Here is a 25,000-nt window from a genome sequence, read left to right as displayed (position 1 = left end):
TAGTCCTGGTTGACCCTCTCTCTCTGGGGGGCAAAGTGAGATCAAAGCAGCTGTAGGACCCCTGAAGGACCGTGCTCCCCACCAGGCCCCTGCTCAGTACAGCTCACAGAGGTGAGGTCAGGGCCAACGTCCCAAATTACACCCTATTCCCTTTATAGTGCACTACTTTACACCAGAGCCCTGGAGGAAAGAAGTGCACTATGGAGGAAATAGGATGACATTTGGGATGCAGCCCATTGGTTGATGGAAGTGGCCCCCTACCGTGCCACCTCTACACCCCTCCTCTCCCCCTCCTCTCCTCTTCTCCTCCTCTCCCCCTCCTCTCCTCTCCCCCTCCTCTCCCCCTCCTCTCCTCTTCTCCTCCTCTCCACCCCTCCTCTCCCCCTCCTCTCCTCTTCTCCTCCTCTCCACCCTCCGCTCCCCCTCCTCTCCTCTTCTCCTCCGCTCCCCCTCCTCTCCTCTTCTCCTCCTCTCCCCCTCCTCTCCTCTTCTCCTCCTCTCCTCTCCACCCCTCCTCTCCCCCTCCTCTCCTCTTCTCCTCCTCTCCACCCTCCGCTCCCCCTCAGCCCTACTTGTATAGTCTGGGCATTGCCAGCGGAGAGCCAGGGCACGACCTTGGTACTGCCCCCCTGAGGCGGACGGGGTTTGGCGGGGAGAGCTGTGACGGAGTGCCCCTGATCATGGAGGTGGACGTGGAGCTCCAGGGGACAGTGGGGGGTGAGATGGACAGAGGAGAGAGGAGACCCCGACCTTCAAACCCTGACCCCTAACGCAGGAGGGGAGTGGCCTCACCGCTAACACCTGTTAAATAGGTTAGATGGAAGGGGGAGGGGAGGGGGTGTGAAAATAGGAAAGTAAAGGAGGAGGAAGGGATTTGTGGGCCTCTAGGTCATGCTTCCCTCCCATCATGAGGCCATCTGTGGCAGGGAGAGCAGGGGAGAGGAGGGTCATATTTCAAAAGGAAACTCTCCGACAGGAGGGTTCATAAAGTCAGACAGCAGCACAGCTCCCCTCAACTTCCCTCCACTAGACCAGACTAGACCAGACTAGACCAGCTCCCATAGACCAGACTAGACCAGCTCCCATAGACCAGACTAGACCAGACTAGACCAGACTAGACCAGACTAGACCAGCTCCCCCTAGACCAGACTAGACCAGCTCCCCTAGACCAGACTAGACCAGACTAGACCAGACTAGACCAGCTCCCCTAGACCAGACTAGACCAGCTCCCATAGACCAGACTAGACCAGACTAGACCAGACTAGACCAGACTAGACCAGCTCCCCCTAGACCAGACTAGACCAGCTCCCCTAGACCAGACTAGACCAGACTAGACCAGCTCCCCCTAGACCAGACTAGACCAGCTCCCCTAGACCAGACTAGACCAGACTAGACCAGTTCCCCATAGACCAGACTAGACCAGCTCCCCTAGACCAGACTAGACCAGCTCCCCTAGACCAGACTAGACCAGACTAGACCAGTTCCCCATAGACCAGACTAGACCAGCTCCCCTAGACCAGACTAGACCAGCTCCCATAGACCAGACTAGACCAGCCTAACGGTAGACAGCAGAACAGCTCCCCATAGACCAGCCTAACGGTAGACAGCAGAACAGCTCCCCATAGACCAGCCTAGCGGTAGACAGCAGAACAGCTCCCCATAGACCAGCCTAACGGTAGACAGCAGAACAGCTCCCCATAGACCAGCCCTAACGGTAGACAGCAGAACAGCTCCCCATAGACCAGCCTAACGGTAGACAGCAGAACAGCTCCCCCATAGACCAGCCCTAACGGTAGACAGCAGAACAGCTCCCCATAGACCAGCCTAACGGTAGACAGCAGAACAGCTCCCCATAGACCAGCCTAACGGTAGACAGCAGAACAGCTCCTCATAGACCAGCCTAACGGTAGACAGCAGAACAGCTCCCCATAGACCAGCCTAACGGTAGACAGCAGCACAGCTCCCCATAGACCAGCCTAACGGTAGACAGCAGCACAGCTCCCCATAGACCAGCCTAACGGTAGACAGCAGAACAGCTCCCCATAGACCAGCCTAACGGTAGACAGCAGAACAGCTCCCCATAGACCAGCCTAACGGTAGACAGCAGCACAGCTCCCCATAGACCAGCCTAACGGTAGACAGCAGAACAGCTCCCCATAGACCAGCCTAACGGTAGACAGCAGAACAGCTCCCCATAGACCAGCCTAACGGTAGACAGCAGCACAGCTCCCCATAGACCAGCCTAACGGTAGACAGCAGAACAGCTCCCCATAGACCAGCCTAACGGTAGACAGCAGAACAGCTCCCCATAGACCAGCCTAATGGTAGACAGCAGAACAGCTCCCCATAGACCAGCCTAACGGTAGACAGCAGAACAGCTCCCCATAGACCAGCCTAACGGTAGACACCTCACTGTAGCTTAGCTTTATAGAAACAGAAAGGATTGTCTATGTAGCAGACAGATATGATTGAGATATGCCGTTAAATAACCCTCTGTGATAATATATAATTATTTTACACATGATGAATGATATGTATGATATGATGACATAAATCCAGGCAAGACATAAAGCATCAACCTAGACTTTACCTTGAGCTGACAGATAGCAGTTGACTCATTATATTGCAGACTACCTGGGTCATCCATTTCAGCAAATCCCCCCCAAAAAAAATCTCCACAATAAACAAAACAAAAATATTGCACCCTGCAGACAAACCATCCTGTGCTGAATTAACAGGAATAAAGTCTGCTTACTGTAGACAACATTAATCAGATGCAACAAAGACAATTAATAACTAGGGCTACCGAAAGAAAACTTGCTTACAAGCTCATAGCTTCTCTGTGACAGCAGTATGGGTGGTAGTACTTTGTAAGCTGGCTGCTGCATCTGCTTGGCTAGCCAGTACACAGAACCTATTCCTCAACCGGATCTCCAGACAGCGGCTGATTCAGTCTGGATGTGCATCCTAAATGACAGCCTGTAAAAGTGTATAGGGAATAGGGCTGCCATTTCAGACACAGCCTGGCTTGAAGAATACTTGGCCTAGTATCCTCACTCTTACCTTCAGACAGTACAACACCGGAGTTCACCAGCCTGACAGACAGTACAACACCGGAGTTCACCAGCCTGACAGACAGTACAACACCGGAGTTCACCAGCCTGACAGACAGTACAACACCGGAGTTCACCAGCCTGACAGACAGTACAACACCGGAGTTAACCAGCCTGACAGACAGTACAACACCGGAGTTAACCAGCCTGACAGACAGTACAACACCGGAGTTAACCAGCCTGACAGACAGTACAACACCGGAGTTCACCAGCCTGACAGACAGTACAACACCGGAGTTAACCAGCCTGACAGACAGTACAACACCGGAGTTCACCAGCCTGACAGACAGTACAACACCGGAGTTCACCAGCCTGACAGACAGTACAACACCGGAGTTAACCAGCCTGACAGACAGTACAACACCGGAGTTAACCAGCCTGACAGACAGTACAACACCGGAGTTAACCAGCCTGACAGACAGTACAACACCGGAGTTAACCAGCCTGACAGACAGTACAACACCGGAGTTCACCAGCCTGACAGACAGTACAACACCGGAGTTATCCAGCCTGACAGACAGTACAACACCGGAGTTAACCAGCCTGACAGACAGTACAACACCGGAGTTAACCAGCCTGACAGACAGTACAACACCAGAGTTAACCAGCCTGGGTGGTATGGGTCTAGTAACAGACCGGTGTTGTCATGTAGGGCGGCAGGTAGCTTAGTGGTTGAGAGCGTTGTGCCAGTAACCAAAGGTTGCTGGTTCTAATCCCTGAGCCGACTAGGTGACAAATCTGTCGATGTGCCCTTGAGCAAGGCACTTAACCCTAATTGCTCCTGTAAGTCGCTCTGGATAAGAGCGTCTGCTAAATGACTAAAATGTAAATGTAGAGGAGGGTTTCCCAAACTCGGTCCTGGCCCCCATTGGGTGCACGTTTTGTTTTTTTACCCTAGCACTACACAGCTGATTCAAATAATCAAAGCTTGATGATGAGTCGGTTATTTGAATCAACTATGTGGTGCTAGGGCAAAAACCGAAACCAGGTTTGGGAAACCCTGATGTGGAGTACAGCCCTGTGATTAACACTTCTAACACAAGCCATTCATCACACACACATACATGCACACACAAGCAAAACACATCATTCATCAACCAAAGCTTTTATCTTTCAACTCTTATTACCATTAATTAATCCTATTACCAGAAACACAACTCTCTCTCTCCTCCCTCCACCTCCACAGTGGCGAGAGGGCTGGACATTAAACTAGTTACAGAGTGTAACTGCCTGGCCACAGCCACTGTGTCTATCTACAGTGGAGTGGTGGCTGGGTTGAAGTGTGGGATGTTGGGGGACACTGAGCCATTGGAAATGTCACTTTAGGGCTGAGAGAGGGGTATAGGGTGCAGGATAGCAGGCTAGGGGAGAGGAGAGGAGAGGAGAGGAGGAGAGGAGAGGGAGAGGAGGGAGAGGAGAGGAGAGGAGGGAGAGAGGGAGAGGAGAGGAGAGGAGAGGAGGGAGAGGAGGGAGGAGAGGGGGGGAGAGGAGGAGGGGGAGGGGAGGGGGAGGGAGGGAGGGAGGAGAGGAGAGGAGGAGGAGGGAGAGGAGAGGGAGGGAGGGAGGAGAGAGAGGAGAGGAGAGGAGAGGGAGGGAGGGGAGGGGAGGGGAGGCGAGAGACGGCAGTAGCAGCCTGTAAGATTAATCTGTCCCAGCCAGGTAGATGACACAAATCCCCCCTGCTGATTATTTAAAGGATGACAACGTAATCTGGGAAGTTATGTATGTGGGAATCACAAAAGACACCCTTTACATAATTACACTGTCGGGATGGATGGGACACACAGAGAGAGAGGGAGAGAGAGACACACACACACATACTGAGTCTGGCAGGTCCAGGTCCCTCTCTGTCGCTCTGCCTTAATGTTATCATTAGCAGCAGTAAATTGAAGCACCCAGAGCGATATGAGGACCAGGCAATATATCCACCCCATACTACAGATGCCTCATTCTATTGAGAGAGAAAGACACACACACACACACACACACACACACACACACACACACACTCTCTCTCTCTTTCTTGCTGTATCCCTATGTCTCCGTATCTCTCCATATCTCTCTTGCTTTCCCTCTGTCTCCCTATGTCTCTCTCTGTGTCTCTGTCTCTCTGTCTCTCTCTGTCTCTCTGTATCTCTCTGTCTCTCTCTGTGTCTCTGTCTCTCTGTCTCTCTCTGTCTCTCTGTCTCTCTCTGTCTCTCTCTGTCTCTCTCTGTCTCTCTCTGTCTCTCTCTGTCTCTGTCTCTCTCTGTCTCTCTGTCTCTCTCTGTCTCTCTCTCTGTCTCTCTCTGTCTCTCCCTCTCTCCATCTCCTTTCATGAGTATGTTCCCAGCCTTCAGACCTGTTGCTCAGTTGGTTGTGGTGTTGAGGAGGAGGGAGAATAGTGAGATGTTTTTAGTGATGCGTCCCGAATCGCACTCTATTCCCTGCATAGTGCACTACTATCGACAGGGCACATAGGACTCTCTGTAGGGAATAGGGTACCGTTTAGGACAAAGCATCAGTGATGCGTGCCATGTTAGCGTCGCTGTGATGCCAAAGCTTTTTCTTTCCTCGAAAAAACAAATTGACCAGCAGATGGGGAGGACGTTTCGTCAGCCTTTTTCCAGTTTACTGCTTCAAACATTGACTTTTGTTATCCCACATTTCAGTGAGAGTGTGTGTATGTGTTTGTGGCTGGCTCGCTAGCTAAGGTTACGTGTATGATCTATGTAGTAATATTATTCATATCTCAGAAATCCATTTGTAGTGCTAGTTATAGCCTAATGTTAGCTAGATAGCTAACATTTAAACTAGTTGGTTAGCTATCTAGCTACCTGCAGATTCATGCATGGTGGCTAGCTATGACGATCAGTTTGCTATGTCTCTTTCAAAACAACTGGGAACTCGGAACTGGGAAATTGGAAGTCGGATATTTCCGAGTGCGTTCAAGACAGATGAGCTCCGACTGGGAAAAACAGATTTGAACAGACATCCAACTCGGCATTCCAACTCGGGAACTCACCCTCTTTCTAGAGCCCTGACTTTCCGACCTAAAGCTCACTGACGTCATGATTTGACCTTGTATATTTCCAAGTTCTCAGTTGTCTTGAAAGCACCATTATGGTTCATTGTTTAGCTAGCCAGCTACATGTCTAAACAAAAGACTCCACTTCACCAGATGATTACATGACCCATCAAATTAGCCAGGTGTGTCTGGGGGTGATTACGGCCATCTATTGTATTTCATGAACATGTGTCCATGTCTAGACAATAGTGACCCATCCACTTAGCTAGATGTGACTGGGTGGTGGTTATAGCATTTATTTCACATGACCCATCAATTTAGACAATTCTGTCTGGGTAAGAATCATCCAATAATGATAAAATATGTATACAATATTTATCTGGACACTTTCTATTTTTGATATTGCTACTATGCAAATATGCAACTAACCTTCTGTATCCTGTGCATGTCATAAATAAACTTAGATTTGATATAGTGTGTGTTTACCAGATATGGTAATGTAAAGAACAACATGACCTGCACCAAAGTCAGATTAGGATATAGGCCAAGGACTACATTACATTTAAGTCATTTAGCAGACGCTCTTATCCAGAGTGACTTACAGTTAGTGAATACATATATATTTTTTTGTATATATATATATATATTAATTTTTTTAACTGGTCCCCCGTGGGAATCGAACCCACAACCCTGGCGTTGCAAATGCCATGCTCTATCAACTGAGCTACATCCCTTCCGGCCATTCCCTCCCCTACCCTGGACAACGCTAGGCCAATTGTGCACCGCCCATGAGTCTCCCGGTCGTGGCGACAGAGCCTGGATTCGAACCAGGATCTCTAGTGGCACAGCTAGCACTTCGATGCAGTGCCTTAGACCACTGCGCCACTCAGGAGACTAGATAAAGCTTAGTTTGCTACTACTTTTTGCTACTACTTTCACCACTTTTAGTCTTGAAATCTTTGGTTGTTTATTACTACACTACATTACTCACTCTGTTTAGCACATGGCCTCACATTTGAATCCTTAAAGAGATGGGTGGGGCTAAGGCTTAAAGGGTGTAAATGATGCTGAATGGTGTACCAAAACATTCAAGGGCCATTTTCTCAAAAGTGGTGTTACAAATGTATCAACTTTCAAAGTAGAATTACTTTCCTCAACTGCAGTGTATGATATACCATTTTCTAGCTCTGAGTCTCTACTTTTATCCAATGTAAAAAACACAATTTGCTACATAGGAATCGAGGTGGTCGGTCACATTTAGTCAATTCTACAGCATCTGGGTGTGTAAATAATCCAGTATAGAGTATGTTCCGCCTGGCTGAGCGTCTGTGCTATAAACCCTGTTGTCACCTCCTCTAGTCTTCTCAGCAGAGACAGAAAGCACCAGTCGCTCTCTCTCTGTGAAGGTTGTCTTCTAAAGCACCAGTCTCTCTGTGAAGGTTGTCTTCTAAAGCACCAGTCTCTCTCTCTCTGTGAAGGATGTCTTCTAAAGCACCAGTCTCTCTGTGAAGGTTGTCTTCTAAAGCACCAGTCTCTCTGTGAAGGTAGTCTTCTAAAGCACCAGTCTCTCTCTGTGAAGATTGTCTTCTAAAGCACCAGTCTCTCTGTGAAGGTTGTCTTCTAAAGTACCAGTCTCTCTGTGAAGGTTGTCTTCTAAAGCACCAGTCTCTCTCTCTGTGAAGATTGTCTTCTAAAGCACCAGTCTCTCTGTGAAGGTTGTCTTCTAAAGCACCAGTCTCTCTCTCTGTGAAGGTTGTCTTCTAAAGCACCAGTCTCTCTCTCTGTGAAGGTTGTCTTCTAAGCACCAGTCTCTCTGTGAAGGTTGTCTTCTAAGCACCAGTCTCTCTGTGAAGGTTGTCTTCTAAAGCACCAGTCTCTCTGTGAAGGTTGTCTTCTAAAGCACCAGTCTCTCTCTCTGTGAAGGTTATCTTCTAAAGCACCAGTCTCTCTGTGAAGGTTGTCTTCTAAAGCACCAGTCTCTCTGTGAAGGTTGTCTTCTAAAGCACCAGTCTCTCTGTGAAGTTTGTCTTCTAAAGCACCAGTCTCTCTCTCTCTCTGTGAAGGTTGTCTTCTAAAGCACCAGTCTCTCTCTCTCTGTGAAGGTTGTCTTCTAAAGCACCAGTCTCTCTCTCTCTGTGAAGGTTGTCTTCTAAAGCACCAGTCTCTCTCTCTCTGTGAAGGTTGTCTTCTAAAGCACCAGTCTCTCTCTCTCTGTGAAGGTTGTCTTCTATCTACAGTAAATCACAGCAGTAGACAGAGGTGCATCCCAAATGGCACCCTATTCCCTATATAGTGCACTACTTTTGACCAGAGAATGGCACCCTATTCCCTATATAGTGTACTACTTTTGACCAGAGTTGGGTCATTTTCCCCTAACCCTACCAACCCTCCCCTAATTGGAGTAAACTAATGGACAACAACACTTAGGCTTCTACTTCCAGCGTATACATACTATATACATTTTATGGACACAATGTATTTTAAAATAGTTATCTTTTGTTTGTTTTTAATCCCATCCTTCAACTACCCCATCTATCTCTTAACACCATCCAGTTTTGATTTCTATTTGCCATATATTTTTCAACTGTGCTGTGATGTTTCACAAAAGGTTCTGAACCTTTCTATTCTCATAGTTTCTACAGATTGTGAATTAAAGATAAACATTTTTGCTAAAAGTATTATTATATTATTGATCGATTGACTATGACTTTTCAAATCACCCAGCAGTGCTATTTGCAGAGTTAGCTCCAGGTAAATGTTGCAATTCTTCCGCCATTCCTGAACCTGCGACCAAAAAATCGAGCTACTATATGGACAGTACCAAAACAAATGACCTAATGATTCTGTCTCTTCACAGCAAAATCTGCAGAGCTGGGATGGTTGTATCCCCCATATATTTAACATTATATTGGTTGCAAGAATTTTGTATAATAAAATAAATTGAAAAAGTTTTGAATCCGGCGTCGTCTTGTGTATCAGTTCATGTGCCATCGGTACGTCAAAAATCTATATGGCAGAGCTGTCAATTTTTTGGTCCTTTCATGAAACTGATAAACTTTTTTATTTATCACAATTTTCTTCACCCAATTTTGGTATTTAATGCCGACAGACAAGTTCCTTAATTTCTCCCCCTTCCACTTACCTCTTCCATTTTTGCGGTAATGTTGCAATTAGTTGGTTGGAATTTTGAGTAGAGCAGACGTTTCCATATATTTTTGTTAGCTGCATGTGTGACATAACTCCACCAGTCCTATTTATGATATCATTTACATAGATTATACCTTTTTTAAACATTTTTTCAAAAAAATATTTTTTTTTAGGAATTAGTATTTTTGAGTTTGACCATAACATTTGTATTATTTGTCCAGTCTTTTCTGGTGGATTAAACTGAAATTGCAACCAACTTTCTTTGTTTTAAAAATTGCGATATTTTGGAGATTATTTCATTTACAAATAACCCGAAAATGAGAGGTTATAATCTGAATAAAGGGAAAAAGGCCATTCTTGAACATGGGGTGAGCCATTCTTACTAATCTGCTAGAGAACCAGTTCAGATTAAAGTATAACTTTTGTATGACTGAAGCCTATAGTGAGAGGTCTAATGCTTTAATATTTAATCATTTCTGCCCTCCGAATTTAGATTCATTATATAAATAGGCCCGCCGTTCCAAATAAAATTGAATATGTTTTGCTCATATCATTTAAAAAGCAGGTCGCTAGGTGTGGGCAAGACCATAAGCAAATAGGTAAACTGGGACATGACTAAAGCCTTAATCAGGGTGATTTTTCCACAAATAAACAGGTATTTACCTTTCCATGGCAGCAAGATCTCATCAATTTTTGCTAACTTTCTAAAATGTATTGTAGTGATAATTTATTTATTTTGGGATATGAATACCGAGTATGTCCACATCACCGTCGGACCATTTTATTGGTAAACTACACAGTAATGTAAAAGTTGTATTTTTTAGTGATCCAATACTTAATATAGTACACTCATCATAATTAGGTTGTAATCCAGAGAGGTTAGAAAAATACACAATGAGATATCCTCTATGAGGCTGTGCAGGGATCAAAATTGTGAATTTAAAAGAAAACATGAATCATCAGCGTACAACGACACCTTTGTTTTTAAGCCCTGCATTTCTCCCCCCGGCCACCCCTCAGAGCCTGGTTACTCTCTAGGTTCCTGCCTTTCTAGGGAGTTTTTCCTAGCCACCGTGCTTCTACATCTGCATTGCTTGCTGTTTGTGGTTTTAGGCTGGGTTTCTGTATAAGCACTTTGTGACATCTGCTGACATAAAAAGGGCTTCATAAATACATTTGATTGATTGATTGATTGATATTATTGTTGGATCTGAAGCAACACTGTTAACATTGGCATGTGCCCTCAGATCCTGAAAACGTTCTGCAGCTGCACCATTGAGAGCATCTGCAAGGCACCCGGCGCTACAGAGGGTGGTGAGTATGGCACAGTCTTCACTGGGGCCGAGCTCCCTGCCATCCAGGATCTCTATACCAGGCGGTGTCTGAGGAAGGCCCCAAAAATTGTCAAACACTCCAGCAACCAAAGCCATAGACTGTTCTCTCTGCTATCGCAGGGGCAAGCGGTACCAGTGCACCAAGTCTGAAACCAACAGGACCCTGAACAGCTTCTACCCCCAAGCCATAAGACTTATAAACCAGACTGCTAAATAGCTACAAGGACTACCTGCATTGACCCTTTTTTGCACTAAATCTTGCACTGACTCTCTGCACACACACTGGACTCTACCCACACACTCACACATACTTACACTGACCCCCCAACATACACACACACACACACACACACACACACATAACACGCACACACATGCTTACTGACGCCGCACACACACACACACCGGTTTTGATGGGACAGGAAGTGTAGTTTCATGAAACACCGGCACAAACTCATCAGCCAATCAAATGCATGGGAACAGAAGTGAGGGCGTGACGGTTGTAAAATGACCAATCAAATGAACGCGATTTGAAAACTCTGCTGGGGTGTTTTCTACTGGTGGTCATGAAAAAATATACCTTCCTGTAGCGAACAATGAATTTCTACTCGTCGCACCAAGCCATGGAAATGGTTACGCATAACGTTCATAACGGTACTCCGAGTCTGCAATACTCTACAGAAATGGCACATTACTGTTCTGAATAAAACAACCTAATGTTGTTAGCTGGCAAGCAAAGTTAGCTAGCTGGCTACCAAAGCATAATCGGCTAATGTTAGGTACCCAACGTCGGTGGAAGAACCAAGCCTAGTGAAATACAGTTCTCGTTGATACAATTAGTTTGTGGGTGCCCCCCGCGGGCCCGCCAGGAGTCTCTTCGTTCGAGGGAATGATGCATCCTCAAATGACCAGGCTGAATCAGATGGGAATGATGCATCATGAAATGACCCAGGATGAATCAGATGCCAAACTCCAGCACGTGGCTGATGACACCAGTAGCTATTCCAACAGTGGCAGCTACAGCGGAGCAGCGACTCCACTGGAACGTCGAACAAGACACAATGAGATATCCGTAAGTTCAATGTTTACTTTTACAACATTGGTGATAGCTAACGTTGAATATTTGAATGCTGTTAATTTGCTGGTCTTTTCTGTTTTAATAGCAGGCAGTAAGGGATCTACACGTTAATGCTTGGAAGGAGGACAAATATAAGCAGCAAGAAGAATGAGGACACATTTTTATTTGTTTATGACTTTGAATTTGACAAAATAATGTTTGGGGAGGAAAAAGTCCAACCAACCAATCAGGTTAGGTTGTAGCATGATGGTTATCTTAGCATTCTCAAATATGTGACATGAAATAGTGGTGAGAATATCATGCATAATGTTAAATTACCCTTTTCTTCTTTCACTACTCTATAAACACACAGAACATTACCCTCTTATTTCACTATTTTAGCAGACGCTCTTATCCAGAGCGACTTACAGTTAGTGAGTGCATACATGTTTTTTTTTTTTTCATACTGGCCCCCTCCGTGGGAATCGAACCCACAACCCTGCCGTTGCAAGCGCCATGCTCTACCAACTGAGCTACACGGGGCCCTACTCTATAAACACACAGCACATTACCCTCTGTACATAGGTACCTCAATTACCTCGTAGCCCTGCACATCGACTGTGTACTGGTACTCCCTGTATATCCATGTTATTTTCTACTTCCTGTATATAGACATGTTATTTTCTACTCCCTGTATATAGCCATGTTATTTTCTACTTCCTGTATCTAGCCATGTTATTTTCTACTTCCTGTATATAGCCATGTTATTTTCTACTTCCTGTATATAGCCATGTTATTTTCTACTCCCTGTATATAGCCATGTTATTTTCTACTTCCTGTATATAGCCATGTTATTTTCTACTTCCTGTATATAGCCATGTTATGTTCTACTCCCTGTATATAGCCATGTTATTTTCTACTTCCTGTATATAGCCATGTTATTTTCTACTTCCTGTATATAGCCATGTTATTTTCTACTTCCTGTATATAGCCATGTTATGTTCTACTCCCTGTATATAGCCATGTTATTTTCTACTTCCTGTATATAGCCATGTTATTTTCTACTTCCTGTATATAGCCATGTTATTTTCTACTCCCTGTATATAGCCATGTTATTTTCTACTCCCTGTATATAGCCATGTTATTTTCTACTTCCTGTATATAGCCATGTTATTTTCTATTTCCTGTATATAGCCATGTTATTTTCTACTTCCTGTATATAGCCATGTTATTTTCTACTTCCTGTATATAGCCATGTTATTTTCTACTTCCTGTATATAGCCATGTTATTTTCTACTCCCTATATATAGCCATGTTATTTTCTACTTCCTGTATATAGACATGTTATTTTTACTCGTTATTCACTGTGTATTTATTACTTGTATCAATATTATTATTTAATTTTTTTGTTCATCTTTCACTCTGCGTTGTTGGAAAAGGACCCGTAAGTAATCATTTCACTGTTAGTCTACACCTGTTCTTTATAAAGCATGTGACAACAAAAATTGGAATTGATTCGACCTCTACACTGGTGGCGGTGCCGCTGAATCATGAATGTCTTGTATCATTTAAAGATGCCCTGCATCAGGTCGGGAAAAACACACACGCACACGCACACGCACACACACACACACACACACACACACACACACACACACACACACACACACACACACACACACACACACACACACACACACACACACACACACACACACACACACACACACACACACACACACACACACACACACACACACACACACACACACACACACACACACACACACACACACACACACACACACACACACACACACACACACACACACACACACACACACACACACACACAAAGCTACATTATCTGCAATTATGGTCCCGTGTTGCTCAGTTGGTAGAGCACGGCACTTGCAACACCAGGGTTGTGGGTTCGATTCCCATGGGGTGCCAATATGAAAATGTTTGCACTCACTACTGTAAGTAGCTCTGGATAAGAGACCTGCAAAATGGCTAAAATGTCGAATGTAAATTTGTGTCAGTGGCCATTTGCTCAGCACTGGCAGGCGGACACACAGATTCAAGCGTACATATACCCACACACACACTAAGAAGAGGGCCCCCTTTACAGTGTGTTAGCTGTTTAGCTAATGCCCCCGTTACAGTGTGTTAGCTAATGCTGCCTTTACAGTGTGTTAGCTGTTTAGCTAATTCCCCCTTTACAGTGTGTTAGCTGTTTAGCTAATTCCCCCTTTACAGTGTGTTAGCTGTTCAGCTAATTCCCCCTTTACAGTGTGTTAGCTGTTCAGCTAATTCCCCCTTTACAGTGTGTTAGCTGTTTAGCTAATGCCCCTTTACAGTGTGTTAGCTGTTTAGCTAATTCCCCCTTTACAGTGTGTTAGCTGTTTAGCTAATGCCCCCTTTACAGTGTGTTAGCTGTTTAGCTAATTCCCCCTTTACAGTGTGTTAGCTGTTTAGCTAATTCCCCCTTTACAGTGTGTTAGCTGTTTAGCTAATGGCCCCTTTACAGTGTGTTAGCTGTTTAGCTAATGCCCCCGTTACAGTGTGTTAGCTGTTTAGCTAATGCCCCCTTTACAGTGTGTTAGCTGTTTAGCTAATGCCCCCTTTACAGAGTGTTAGCTGTTTAGCTAATGCCCCCTTTACAGTGTGTTAGCTGTTTAGCTAATGCCCCCTTTACAGTGTGTTAGCTGTTTAGCTAATTCCCCCTTTACAGTGTGTTAGCTGTTTAGCTAATGCCCCCTTTACAGTGTGTTAGCTGTTTAGCTAATGCCCCCTTTACAGTGTGTTAGCTGTTTAGCTAATTCCCCCTTTACAGTGTGTTAGCTGTTTAGCTAATGCCCCCTTTACAGTGTGTTAGCTGTTTAGCTAATTCCCCCTTTACAGTGTGTTAGCTGTTTAGCTAATGGCCCCTTTACAGTGTGTTAGCTGTTTAGCTAATGCCCCCTTTACAGTGTGTTAGCTGTTCAGCTAATGCCCCTTTACAGTGTGTTAGCTGTTTAGCTAATGCCCCCTTTACAGTGTGTTAGCTGTTTAGCTAATGCCCCTTTACAGTGTGTTAGCTGTTTAGCTAATGCCCCTTTACAGTGTGTTAGCTGTTTAGCTAATTCCCCTTTACAGTGTGTTAGCTGTTTAGCTAATTCCCCTTTACAGTGTGTTAGCTGTTTAGCTAATGCCCCAGGCATGGACTGACTGTGTGAGGCACTTACAGGAAAATAAAGGGTGAAAGAAAAAACTGCAAGAGTCGTAATGTTTTTCTTCGAACATGGGTAAAGTTGGTTTACAAGACAGATCCGGGTAATTTCTCATACTTTAACAAGACTGGATAGATGACAATTAGAAAAACACTCATGTCATCACTTCTCACAGTCCTGTTGTGTTGTCGAATGGCAAGTGCTTGCCACTTCCGTTCCTTTCCCCCACTGTTAACAGCTGTAATGGGTGTTGACTGTTTCTTCCCACAAGGCTGTGGTTAACACACAGGCGATATCACAACAGGTTGAGAGGCACCTCCGCAGCGCTTACCTGCTAGTCTGGAGTTGACGTATGGAGGAGAGATGTTGTCGTGTGAGTGTGAGCCCATGTCCCGGCTAGTCATGTGAACATACTGGGAGCCGTCAGCATAACTCTGCAACACAGAGAACGTTGTTTTTCCTGGGGGTGATACAATGATCTATGGTGCAGACAGACAGCGACATTGTAACAGTACTGACTGTGTTAGGACATAATGGCAGTAACAACGTAACATGGTTTGTAGATAGATAGCCACTGCAGAACCAACACAAACCTTTGATAGATAAACACCCGACTCAGACAGGCTAATTCTCCTGATTGTGTAATTTAATAACCTTCTCCATTTATAAAAGCTAACTGACCAAGGAAAAAGTTTTTTTTTTTTTTTTTATAACTTTTGAAAGCCTCTGTAAAGGGGAGCCACTACCTAGCTTTTCTTTAAAACTGTCCAAGTCATCTAGAATGGGATGGGAATGTATATATATATATTCTGAGGCCAAAACCTGGTCATAATAAAGGCCAGTTAGTAGTACAGTGCATTCGGAAAGTATTCAGACCCCTTGACTTTTTCCACATTTTGTTACGTTACAGCCTTATTCTAAAATTGATTAAATAATTCTTTTTCCTCATCAATCTACACACAATACCCCATAATGACAAAGCGAAAGCAGGTTTTTAGAAACTTTTGCAAATGTATTACAATGAAAAAAACAGAATATACCTTATTTACATAAGTATTCAGACCCTTTGTTATGAGACTCGAAATTGAGCTCAGGTGCATCCTGTTTCCATTGATCATCCTTGAGATGTTTCTAAAACTTGTTTGGAGTCCACCTGTGGTAAAGTCAATTGATTGGACATGTTTTGGAAAGGCACACACCTGTCTATATTAGGTCCCACAGTTGACAGTGCATAAAAGAGAAAGAAAACAAGCCGTGAGGTCAAAGGAATTGTCCGTAGAGCTCCGAGACAGGCTTCTGTCGAGGCACAGATCTGGGGAAGGGTACCAAAACATTTCTGAAGCATTGAAGGTCTCCAAGAACACAGTGGCCTCCATCCTTCTTAAATGGAAGAAGTTTGGAACCACCAAGACTCTTCCTAGAGCTGGCCGCCTGGCCAAACTGAGCAATCGGGGGAGAAGGGCCTTGGTCAGGGAGGTGACCAAGAACCCAACGGTTACTCTGACAGAGCTCTAGAGTTCCTCTGTGGAGATGGGAGAACCTTCCAGAAGGACAACCATCTCTGCAGCACTCCACCAATCAGGCCTTTATGGTAGAGTGGCCAGACGGAAGCCACTCTTAAGTAAAAGGCACATGACAGCCCGCTTGGAGTTTGCCAAAAGGCACCTAAAGGACTCTCAGACCATGAGAAACAAGATTCTCTGGTCTGATGAAACCAAGATTGAACTCTATGGCCTGAATGCCAAGCGTCACGTCTGGAGGAAACCTGGCACCATCCCTACGGTGAAGCATGGTGGTGGCAGCATCATGCTGTGGGGATGTTTTTCAGCGGCAGGGACTTGGAGACTAGTCAGGATCGAGGGAAAGATGAACGGAGCAAAGTACAGGGAGATCCTTGATGAAAACCTGCTCCAGAGCGCTCAGGACCTCAGACTGGGGCGAAGGTTCACCTTCCAACAGGTCAACGACCCTAAGCACACAGCCAAGACAACGCAGGAGTGGCTTCGGGACAAGTCTCTGAATGTCCTTGAGTGGCCCAGCCAGAGCCCGGACATGAACCTGATCGAAAATCTCTGGAGAGACCTGAAAATAACTGTGCAGCGATGTTCCCCATCCAACCTGACAGAGCTTGAGAGGATCTGCAGAGAAGAATGGGAGAAACTCCCCAAATACAGGTGTGCCAACCTTGTAGTGTCATACCCAAGAAGACTCTAGGCTGTAATCGCTGCCAAAGGTACTTCAACAAAGTACTGAGTAAAGGGTCTGAATACGTGATATCAGTTTTTTTTTTTTTATAAATTTGCAAAAAGTTCTAAAAACCTGTTTTTGCTTTGTCATTAGGGGGTATTGTGTGTAGATTGATGAGGGAAAAAAACAATTTCATCAATTTTAGAATAAGGCTGTAACGTAACAAAATGTGGAAAAAGTCAAGGGGTCTGAATACTTTCCGAATGCACTGTATATATGGATCAAGTCTTTTTTTTTTTTGCCAATTGTTAATTTAATAAATTATAACTGAGTTATTTGTATAACTGTCCAAGTCCTCCAGAGTGGGAGGGTAAGGTATCTTCTGAGGCCAAACTAGTTATAAGAAACAAGTATAGGTGAGTCTTAATCTACATTTACAACATCTATGTCTGACAATACTAGGCCATATACTACCATATACTACCATATACTAGGCCATATACTACCATATACTAGGCCATATTCTAGGCCATATACTAGGCAATATACTATGCCAATTAGCAGACGCTTTTATCCAAAGCGACTTACAATCATGTGTGCATACATTTTTACATATGGGTGGTCCCGGGGATCGAACCCACTACCCTGGCGTTACAAGCGCCATGCTCTACTAATTGAGCTACAGAGGACCACACTACTAGGCCATATACTACCATATACTAGACCATATACTAGGCCATATACTAGGCCATATACTACCATATACTACCATATACTACCATATACTAGACCATATACTACCATATACTAGGCCATATACTAGGCCATATACTAGACCATATACTACCATATACTAGGCCATATACTACCATATACTAGACCATATACTACCATATACTCGGCCATATACTACCATATACTCGGCCATATACTAGGCCATATACTACCATATACTACCATATACTAGGCCATATTCTAGGCCATATACTAGGCAATATACTATGCCAATTAGCAGACGCTTTTATCCAAAGCGACTTACAATCATGTGTGCATACATTTTTACATATGGGTGGTCCCGGGGATCGAACCCACTACCCTGGCGTTACAAGCGCCATGCTCAACTAATTGAGCTACAGAGGACCACACTACTAGGCCATATACTACCATATACTAGACCATATACTAGGCCATATACTAGGCCATATACTACCATATACTACCATATACTACCATATACTAGACCATATACTACCATATACTCGGCCATATACTAGGCCATATACTACCATAAACTACCATATACTAGGCCATATACTACCATATACTAGGCCATATACTAGGCCATATACAGCCATATACTAGGCCATATACTAGGCCATATACTACCATATACTACCATATACTACCATATACTAGGCCATATACTACCATATACTAGGCCATATAATAGGCCATATACTACCATATACTACCATATACTACCATATACTACCATATACTACCATATACTAGGCCATATACTACCATATACTAGGCCATATACTACCATATACTAGGCCATATACTACCATATACTAGGCCATATACTACCATATACTATCATATACTAGGCCATATACTACCATATACTAGGCCATATACTACCATATACTACCATATACTACCATATACTAGGCCATATGCTACCATATACTACTATATACTAGACCATATACTAGGCCATATACTACCATATACTACCATATACTAGGCCATATACTAGGCCATATACTACCATATATTACCATATACTAGGCCATATACTACCATATACTAGGCCATATACTACCATATACTAGACCATATACTACCATATACTAGGCCATATACTACCATATACTACCATATACTACCATATACTACCATATACTAGACCATATACTAGGCCATATACTACCATATACTAGGCCATATACTAGGCCATATACTACCATATACTAGGCCATATACTACCATATACTAGGCCATATACTACCATATACTACCATATACTACCATATACTAGGCCATATACTAAGCCATATACTAGGCCATATACTACCATATACTACCATATACTAGGCCATACACTACCATATACTACCATATACTAGGCCATATACTACCATATACTACCATATACTACCAAATACTAGGCCATATACTACCATATACTACCATATACTACCATATACTAGGCCATATACTACCATATACTACCATATACTAGGCCATATACTACCATATACTACCATATACTAGACCATATACTACCATATACTACCATATACTAGGCCATATACTACCATATACTAGGCCATATACTACCATATATTATACTACCATATACTAGGCCATATACTACCATATACTACCATATACTAGGCCATATACTAAGCCATATACTAGGCCATATACTACCATATACTACCATTACTAGGCCATATATTACCATATATATACTGCCTGTGAAATGTAGAGGCTCATTCAAGTGTATTAAACAAGGAATTAACATAGTCAAATCTTTGTTGTCATGGTCCATATCCCTTCCCCCGTCATTAACTGTGGCTTACACAGTGTTCCATCTGAACATAATGTAATGGGTTAGTGACTTACACAGTGTTCCATCTCTACATAATGTAATGGGTTAGTGACTTACACAGTGTTCCATCAATACATAATGTAATGGGTTAGTGACTTACACAGTGTTCCATCTGAACATAATGTAATGGGTTAGTGACTTACACAGTGTTCCATCTCTACATAATGTAATGGGTTAGTGACTTACACAGTGTTCCATCAATACATAATGTAATGGGTTAGTGACTTACACAGTGTTCCATCTGAACATAATGTAATGGGTTAGTGACTTACACAGTGTTCCATCAATACATAATGTAATGGGTTAGTGACTTACACAGTGTTCCATCAATACATAATGTAATGGGTTAGTGACTTACACAGTGTTCCATCTATACATAATGTAATGGGTTAGTGACTTACACAGTGTTCCATCAATACATAATGTAATGGGTTAGTGACTTACACAGTGTTCCATCTGAACATAATGTAATGGGTTAGTGACTTACACAGTGTTCCATCAATACATAATGTAATGGGTTAGTGACTTACACAGTGTTCCATCAATACATAATGTAATGGGTTAGTGACTTACACAGTGTTCCATCTGAACATAATGTAATGGGTTAGTGACTTACACAGTGTTCCATCAATACATAATGTAATGGGTTAGTGACTTACACAGTGTTCCATCAATACATAATGTAATGGGTTAGTGACTTACACAGTGTTCCATCTCTACATAATGTAATGGGTTAGTGACTTACACAGTGTTCCATCTATACATAATGTAATGGGTTAGTGACTTACACAGTGTTCCATCAATACATCATGTAATGGGTTAGTGACTTACACAGTGTTCCATCTCTACATAATGTAATGGGTTAGTGACTTACACAGTGTTCCATCAATACATCATGTAATGGGTTAGTCTCTACATAATGGCCTATACAATACACAGCAGCCTATAGGAGAAACAGGGCCTGTGTCCTTGCTGTGTTCTTCATACAGATAATCCCATGTATTACAGCTCATTATGATGACACATAAACTATTAACTTACCTCAAATCACCTCACATCACATAGACAGTACAGACCTTTGTTGTATATTGGCTATAATGCATTGGATTTTTTTTGCATTGTGTTGTAGAATAGATTAGAAAGGTGTTTTAAATGTATCTATTACAGTTTTTAAGCACAAGTAACCAACTGAATCCTCACCTTTGAAGGGGCACTTCTATTTCCCCAAGACCCTGCACTGGCTCTGTCCTCCATGTCTAGAAGAGAGAGGAAAGAGGCAGAACATTAACATCAACTACCAGCAACACAACAAACCATGTAACTTAGTCTATATTAAATAAATGTGAATACATTTGATCATTGTTTTATCATTTAGATCTAATCCAGCAACTAAACATGGATTATCTGTCCTTTTCATCACTTTCCTAACCTCACAACATCATCACAACATCATCAACATCATCACAACATCATCAACATCATCACAACATCATCAACATCATCACAACATCATCACAACATCATCAACATCATCACAACATCAACACAATATCATCAACATCAACACAATATCATCAACACAATATCATCAACATCAACACAATATCATCAACACAATATCATCAATATCAACACAATATCATCAACATCATCAACACAATATCATCAATATCATCAATATCAACACAATATCATCAATATCAACACAATATCATCAATATCAACACAATATCATCAATATCAACACAATTTCATCAATATCAACACAATATCATCAACATGTACACTACATAACCAAAAGTATGTGGACACCTGCTCGTCGAACAGCTCATTCCAAAATCATGGGCATCAATATGGAGTTTGGTCCCCCCTTTGCTGCTATAACAGCCTCCACTCTTCTGGGAAGGCTTTCCACTAGATGTTGGAACATTGCTGGGGGGACTTGCTTCCATTCAGCCACAAAATCATTAGTGAGGTCGGCACTGATGTTGGGCGATTAGGCCTGGCTTGCAGTCGGCGTTCCAATTCATCCCAAAGGTGTTCGATGGGGTTGAGGTTAGGGCTCTGTGCAGGCCAGTCAAGTTCTTCCACACCAATCTCAACAAACCATTTCTGTGTGGACCTCACTTTGTGCACGGTGGCATTGACATGCGGAAACAGGAAAGGGCATTCCCCAAACTGTTGCCACAAAGTTGGAAGCACAGAATTGTCTAGAATGTCATTGTATGCTGTAGCATTAAGATTTCCCTTCACTGGAACTAAGAGGCCTAGCCCGAACCATGAAAAACAGCCCCAGACCATTATTCCTCCTCCACCAAACTTTACAGTTGGCACTATGCATTCGGGCAGGTAGCGTTCTCCTGGCATCCGCCAAACCCAGATTCGTCCACCGGACTGCCAGATGGTGAAGCGCGATTTATCACTCCAGAGAATGTGTTTCCACTGCTCCAGAATCCAATGGCGGCGAGCTTTACACCACTCCAGCCGACGCTTGGCATTGCGCATGGTGATCTTAGGCTTCTGTGCGGCTGCTCGGACATGAAAACCTTTTTCATGAAGCTCCCGATGAACAGTTTTTGTGCTGACGTTGCTTTCAGAGGCAGTTTGGAACTCGGTAGTGAGGGTTGCAACCAAGGACAGGATATTTTTACGAGCTACGCGCTACTCGGCAGTCCCGTTCTGTGGGCTTGTGTGGCCTACCAATTTGCGGCTGAGCCGCTGTTGCTCCTAGACGTTTCCACTTCACAATAACAGCACTTACAGTTGACCGGGGCAGCTCTAGCAGGGCAGAAATTTGACGAACTGAGTTGTTGGAAAGGTTGCATCCTATGACGGTGCCACGTTGAAAGTCACTGAGCTCTTCAGTAAGGCCATTCTACTGCCAATGTTTGTACTTTTGTAGGTTTTCATTAAGGATCTCTCTGTACTTTTCTCCGTTCATCGTTCCCTCGATCCTGACTAGTCTCCCAGTCCCTGCCGCTGAAAAACATCCCCACAGCATGATGCTGCCACCACCATGCTTCACCGTAGGGATGGTGCCAGGTTTCCTCCAGACGTGACGCTTGGCATTCAGGCCAAAGAGTTCAATCTTGGTTTCATCAGACCAGAGAATCTTGTTTCTTGCCTTTTGGCAAACTCCAAGCGGGCTGTCATGTGCCTTTTACTGAGGGGTGGCATCTGTCTGGCCACTCTACCATAAAGGCCTGATTGGTGGAGTGCTGCAGAGATGGTTGTCCTTCTGGAAGGTTCTCCCATCTCCACAGAGGAACTCTGGAGCTCTGTCAGAGTGACCATCGGGTTCTTGGTCACCTCTCTGACCAATGCCCTTCTCCCCCGGTTGCTCAGTTTGGCCGGGCGGCCAGCTCTAGGAAGAGTCTTGGTGGTTCCAAACTTCTTCCATTTAAGAATGATGGAGGCCACTGTGTTCTTGGGGACCTTCAATGCTTCAGAAATGTTTTGTTACCCTTCCCCAGATCTATGCCTTGACACAATCCTGTCTCGGAGCTCTACGGACAATTCCTTCGACCTCAAGCTTGGTTTTTGCTCTGACATGCACTGTGAACTATGAGACCTTATATAGACAGGTGTGTGCCTTTCCAAATCATGTCCAATCAATTGAATTTACCACAGGTGGACTCCAATCAAGTTGTAGAAACATCTCAAGGATGATCAATGGAAACAGGATGCACCTGAGGTCAATTTCGAGTCTCATAGCAAAGGGTCTGAATACTTATGTAAATAAGGTATGTTGGTATTTTATTTATTTATTAAAACGTGCAAAAATTTCTAAAAACCTGTTTTCGCTTTGTCATGATGGAGTATTGTCTGTAGATTGATGAGGATTATTTTAGTTTTTTATCCATTTTAGAATAAGACTGTAACGTAACAAAATATGGGAAAAGTCAAGGGGTCTGAATACTTTCCAAATGCACTGAATGTAGGATCTTAATTTGATCACCTAGTTGCAGGAGAACTTTCCTGCAATGTAGGAAATGTACAACTTGTAGTGTATTTGAGGTTTAAAAAGGCTTCCAAAGTTTGTCATTTCCACTTTGACATGTTTGACTACGGGCCTCCTGTAGCTCAGTGGGTAGAGCATGGCGCTTGCAATGCCAGGGTTGTGGGTTCGATTCCCACGGGGGGGCAGTATGGAAAATGTATGCACTCACTAACTGCAAGTCGCTCTGGATAAGAGCGTCCGCTAAATGACTAAAATGTAAATGTATCAACCCCTACAAATGTCCATTAATTATAATCCACATAATAATTAAGATCCTACATATGTAGAGGCTACCTGACTTTACCCCTAGGCCCCAGCTGGTGGAAGCAGTGGGATTTGAACCCACGCCTCCGAAGAGACTGGAGACAACTACAGTTGGTGGAAGCAGTGGGATTTGAACCCACGCCGCCGAAGAGACTGGAGACAACTACAGTTGGTGGAAGCAGTGGGATTTGAACCCATGCCTCCGAAGAGACCGGAGACAACTACAGTTGGTTGAAGCAGTGGGATTTGAACCCACGCATCCGAAGAGACTGGAGACAACTACAGTTGGTGGAAGCAGTGGGATTTGAACCCACGCATCCGAAGAGACTGGAGACAACTACAGTTGGTGGAAGCAGTGGGATTTGAACCCACGCATCCGAAGAGACTGGAGACAACTACAGTTGGTGGAAGCAGTGGGATTTGAACCCACGCATCCGAAGAGACTGGAGACAACTACAGTTGGTGGAAGCAGTGGGATTTGAACCCACGCATCCGAAGAGACTGGAGACAACTACAGAAAAAAAAAAACCGCGGTCCTGCTCCCCTAACTTCCCCTTAGTTTGGCTGCTCAGTCTAACCGTTGCCATTCCCGACCAATCAGAGTGCTGGGAAATGCGCATCTGGACACTGCACCCTCACACTCAGGTCAGAGTGTTATCATCGTCCGAAGAGTGAAGACAAACGTTTCCTGTCTAACTCTTAATATTGTGGACATTAACACGAATTCCTGAATGTTGTGCATCGAAATAACCACAACAAGTAAGATTCCAAGTCATTCCAATCAAGATCCATTGTAAAGAACGAAAGTGTGTGTGTGTCTGTGTGTGTGTGTGTGTGTGTGTGTGTGTGTGTGTGTGTGTGTGTGTGTGTGTGTGTGTGTGTGTGTGTGTGTGTGTGTGTGTGTGTGTGTGTGTCTGTGTGTGTGTGTGTCTGTGTGTGTGTGTGTGTGTGTCTGTGTGTGTCTGTAGAGCAGGACATCCCAAACCCTGTTCCTGGAGAGCTACCAGCCTGTAGGTTTTCGCTCCAACCCTGTTCCTGGAGAGCTACCGGCCTGTAGGT

At 43.9% G+C, this 25,000-nt stretch overlaps 1 protein-coding gene across 7 annotated transcripts in view; it reads right to left on the bottom strand.

Annotated features, from left to right (window-relative positions):
• LOC121581840 (transcription factor 4) overlaps positions 1-25,000 on the bottom strand; it is a 340,785-nt gene that overhangs the window by 240,521 nt on the left and 75,264 nt on the right. For all 7 annotated transcript variants that reach the window (XM_045224978.1, XM_045224979.1, XM_045224976.1 and 4 more), the window contains 2 exons: positions 20,878-20,933; positions 15,202-15,304 (listed from right to left, as the gene is read on the bottom strand). In XM_045224978.1, coding sequence (XP_045080913.1) covers positions 15,202-15,304; positions 20,878-20,933 — 159 coding nt within the window. The remainder of the gene's footprint in view (positions 1-15,201; positions 15,305-20,877; positions 20,934-25,000) is intronic.

Source organism: Coregonus clupeaformis, chromosome 15 (genome assembly GCF_020615455.1).
Source record: "Coregonus clupeaformis isolate EN_2021a chromosome 15, ASM2061545v1, whole genome shotgun sequence".
In the NCBI taxonomy this organism is placed as follows: Eukaryota; Metazoa; Chordata; class Actinopteri; order Salmoniformes; family Salmonidae; genus Coregonus; species Coregonus clupeaformis.
The sequence above is the reverse complement of the archived record's forward strand: the minus strand, read 5'-3'. Positions and strand labels throughout refer to the sequence as shown.